The sequence below is a fragment of the Aureococcus anophagefferens genome, assembly GCF_000186865.1.
Source record: "Aureococcus anophagefferens unplaced genomic scaffold AURANscaffold_30, whole genome shotgun sequence".
NCBI lineage: Eukaryota > Pelagophyceae > Pelagomonadales > Pelagomonadaceae > Aureococcus > Aureococcus anophagefferens.
The window spans coordinates 481,175-484,759 of NW_008705589.1; the positions used below are offsets into that span (position 1 = coordinate 481,175).

Genomic DNA, 3,585 nt, shown 5'->3' on the forward strand with positions numbered 1-3,585 from the left:
GGGCAGCGGCGTCAAGGGCTCGTGGACGTACGAGGGCAGGAGCGTCAAGGGCTCGTCCGCGGGCGTGCCCGGCGGCCTCTTCCCGTCGCCCGACGGCGAGGCCGCGGGCGCCGGGACGCCCGAGCCCGCCGCGGCGTCGCCCGGCGCCTCGCGGCCGCGGGCGGCCCGACGGGCGCGCGCGCCGCCGGCCGCGCGCGCCGCGGACCGGCCCGGCGCCGCCCACGAAGCAGTCCGGCGCGCTCCTCCCGTCGCCCGACGGCGAGGCCGCGTGCGCCGGGACGCCCGAGCCCGCCGCGGCGTCGCCCGGCGCCTCGCGGCCGCGGGCGGCCCGACGGGCGCGCGCGCCGCCGGCCGCGCGCGCCGCGGACCGGCCCGGCGCCGCACGTCCGTCGGCGCCGCGGAGCGGCCGCCCTCGACGACGGCGACGACGTGCTCGAGGAGCACGCCCCAGAGGCCCGGCGCGTCGAGGCCGCGGCGCTCGAACGCGGCCTTGAGCTGCGGCACCGCGAGCAGGCCGAGGTCCGCGCGCAGTCGCCGCCCACGAAGCGGTCCGGCGCCCTCTTCCCGTCGCCCGGCAGCGAGGCCGCGGGCGCCGGGACGCCCGAGCCCGCCGCGGCGTCGCCCGGCGCCTCGCGGCCGCGGCCGCGGTGGGACTCGATGCCGTCGGCGGACCGCGCGCGGCCGAGGTCGTGCGGGCCGCGGGCCCCGCCGACGCCGGGCCCGGGCGCCTCGCGGGCGACGGGGCTCGGGGCGCCTTCGACGCCGTCCTCGCGGACGAGCGGGTCGACGACTTCGCGGGCGGCCCGAAGAGCGCGTGCCGCCGGCCGCGCGCGCCGCGGAGCGGCCCGGCGCCGCCCACGAAGCGGTCCGGCGGTGGCTACAAAACACTCTTCATCGGACGCTGGTCGTCGCTTCCGATGAACTCTCGCCGCGCGCGCTGATCCTCGTCGCGCGCCGCCTTCTTCGCCGCGGCCGCCCCGGCCGGGTCCGTCGGAAACTGGGCGTCGAGGCGAGGGTGCGCCGGCGTTCCCGGCGTGGTCAGGCGGTCATATCGGTTGGGAGGACAAAAGTCATGGCCCCACACGTCGTGGTAGTCCGCGCGTTCCCAATTGTCGCGACAGCACTTGCAAAAGTATGCCCCGTGGTCCGCACAGACCTTGTCCTTGCACGACCCGCACGCGAAGCCGCGCCGGCACGTGCCATAGGTGCCCGCCGGGTAGGCGCCATCGCAATAGGCCGGGTCCTCCGCCGCCGGGATCTCCTTTCTGCACTCGCAGCACATGTTGTAGTCTCCCACGGGGTTCCGAGAGACGTCGACCTGGGACACCCGCCAGCACTGTCTGCGCAAGTCCTCCAGCGGGACCTGTTGCACAACAAGGCAGTCGCCCTTCTGGTTGTTGCGTCGCTTCGCGCGGGCCAGCACTACCTTGGCCTCTTCCCAGCTCCGGACGAGCTCCCATCCTACGGAGCTCGACTCGTGGAAGAAGTCGTCGATGCGCACCGTCGCCGGCGCGTCTCCGCTGGCCTCGACGACGCGCCAGCGACGCCAGGCCTCGTCGGGTGGTATTTCACTGAAGAACGGCAACTGCGCGAGGTAGTACTCGCCGAGGACTCCCGCCGGGACGATGCCATCCGGGTCGGCGTCGCCGTCGTCGCTGGCGGTCGGAAAGGCGTCCGCCTCGTCCTCGGGGCCGCCGACGGGCGCCGCGGGCGCAGCTGCCGGAGCCCCGGGCGCCGCGGCCGGCGCCGCGGCCGGCGCCGCGGGCTGGGCAGGTGCGGGCGCAGCGACCGGCGCCGCAGCCTGCTGCTCTTCGACGAGGCCTCGGTGGTGGCTCGCGGCCTCGTGACGCTCACGCAAATCGTTATGGATGGCTAGGCGGCACACGGTGCAGTGGTAATGATCAGCAGCGGGAAATGCGACCAGCCGTCGCCCGTTCTCTTTCGCCTGCCGCCATGTATGCGCCTTCGCATGATAAGTACGACAATGGGCAGGGAATTGGGTGCGCCCGATGCCGACGCCGCAGTACATGCATTCCATCGTGGACGACGCGACTCTACTTCGGAGTCGTCCAGGCCATCCTCGGCAGCCAAAAACGCCCTCAACATATATTCAACCAAGCGATTCTTGAAGGAGTTTCTGCGGAGAGCATGGGCTGCTTCGCAGTTCGCGTCTCGCAGCCAAAACCGGTCGCCGTGGCAAAGGCCGCCAAAGCCACGCGCTCCGCGTCGCACCAGTGCACAGCAACGCGTGCGCAGACGTTTTAGTCCGAGTTCCCCTGGGACTAAGGCTGCCAGCCGCTGGAGGCGGCAGGCGGCCCGTGGCCGCGTCTGGCACGTGACGCGGCCCTCTCGCGCAGACACGCTGGACGCCAAGGGGCCGGGCGCGCACGGCGGCACGGCGCCGCCGAAAGACGGCCGTGCCGGCGCTCGGGCGAACGCATCCGACCTCGGCGACCGGCGGCGCCGACGCGCTCGAGGCCTTGCACATCCGTGACCGCGCCAGATCCGAGGCGGAGGCGCGCTCCTCGGACGCGACGGCGCACGATACCGTCGCGCCTCGCGCGAAACGCGCTGCGTCGCCGACAGACCGACGAAATCCCACGGGCCGAGGAACGATGTATGGAGCAAGCGCGAGGCGCGGGACCGCCGCCGTCTCGAGCTCCGCGCTCCGGCCTCGCTGCGCGGCGATCGCCGCCCCCCCCCGCAAAGTCCCGGACACTCGTCCAGCTCACGCAGTGAACCGCGCGCGGCGCCTCCGCGCCGCGGCGCCGGCCCGGCGCCTCCGCGACCGAGCGCGCGCCGAGCCCGACCCGACGAGGATGGTACGCCCGGCGCACGCCGCCCGGCGCACGCCGAATGCGCGCCAGGACACGGCGTACTCCCGGCGCACACCAGACGGCGTACGCCCGGATTCGACGAAGACCAAGGTTACACCTGGAGTACACGTCGGCCTGGAGCACGCCAGGCGTACTCCCGAGTCAGCGCACTCTCGGCGCACGCCGGGCAGCAGGCGTATCCCAGGCGTACGCCGACCGGCGTACGCCGAGCGTACGCTTGGCGCTCGGCGTGGGCCCGGCGTACCCCGCCGTGCTCCGTGTTGAGGCTCGTCGCACGGCTGCGACTGCCGCGCAGCGTGCGCGCGTCTCGGACCGGCTTGGAGCGCATGTCGCAGCCGCACGCACTTTTGGGGAACGACAAACTCCCACCGCGTGTCGCCGGAGCGATGGAGCTCATCCAGGACTTCGGGCCCTCGGACCCGCCGGGCCAGGCTCAAACATTCGGTCTGACGGGCGCCGGGTCTTTGAACGGGGGCGCGAAGAAGCGCGGCCGCGGGTCCGGTGGCCCGAAGACGCTCTTCGCGAACAAGATCAACGCGTCCCAGAGCCCGTCGTCGGCGAGGCCCTCGCCGCGGCCCGCCGCGCCCGCCGCGAAGATCCCGAAGAAGGCCGCGCGGCCGGCGGCGCCCGCGCGGCCCCCGGCCGAGGCCCGCGCCCGGGACGCGGACTGCGAGAGCCAGGAGGCCGTGCTCGGGCTGCTCGACACGCTCGAGGAGATCGACGTCGCGCGGGCGGACGACGTCGACGG

At 74.3% G+C, this 3,585-nt stretch overlaps 2 protein-coding genes across 2 annotated transcripts in view; one reads left to right on the forward strand and one right to left on the reverse strand.

Moving 5' to 3' along the window:
- Positions 1-1,282, reverse strand: part of AURANDRAFT_72477 (expressed protein) — a gene marked incomplete at both ends in the record, with an annotated part of 3,417 nt that extends 2,135 nt beyond the window's left edge. Inside the window, one exon of the mRNA XM_009042365.1 lies at positions 1,125-1,282. Within this exon, the coding sequence (XP_009040613.1) occupies positions 1,125-1,282 (158 nt within the window). The remainder of the gene's footprint in view (positions 1-1,124) is intronic.
- Positions 1,283-3,223: 1,941 nt separating this feature from the next.
- Positions 3,224-3,577, forward strand: AURANDRAFT_67040 (hypothetical protein; the record flags this gene model as incomplete). The annotated part of the gene is made up of 1 exon (XM_009042364.1): positions 3,224-3,577. A coding segment is annotated over one exon (354 nt), but the record flags the coding sequence as incomplete, so codon positions are not given.
- Between the last annotated feature and the right edge of the window lie 8 nt (positions 3,578-3,585).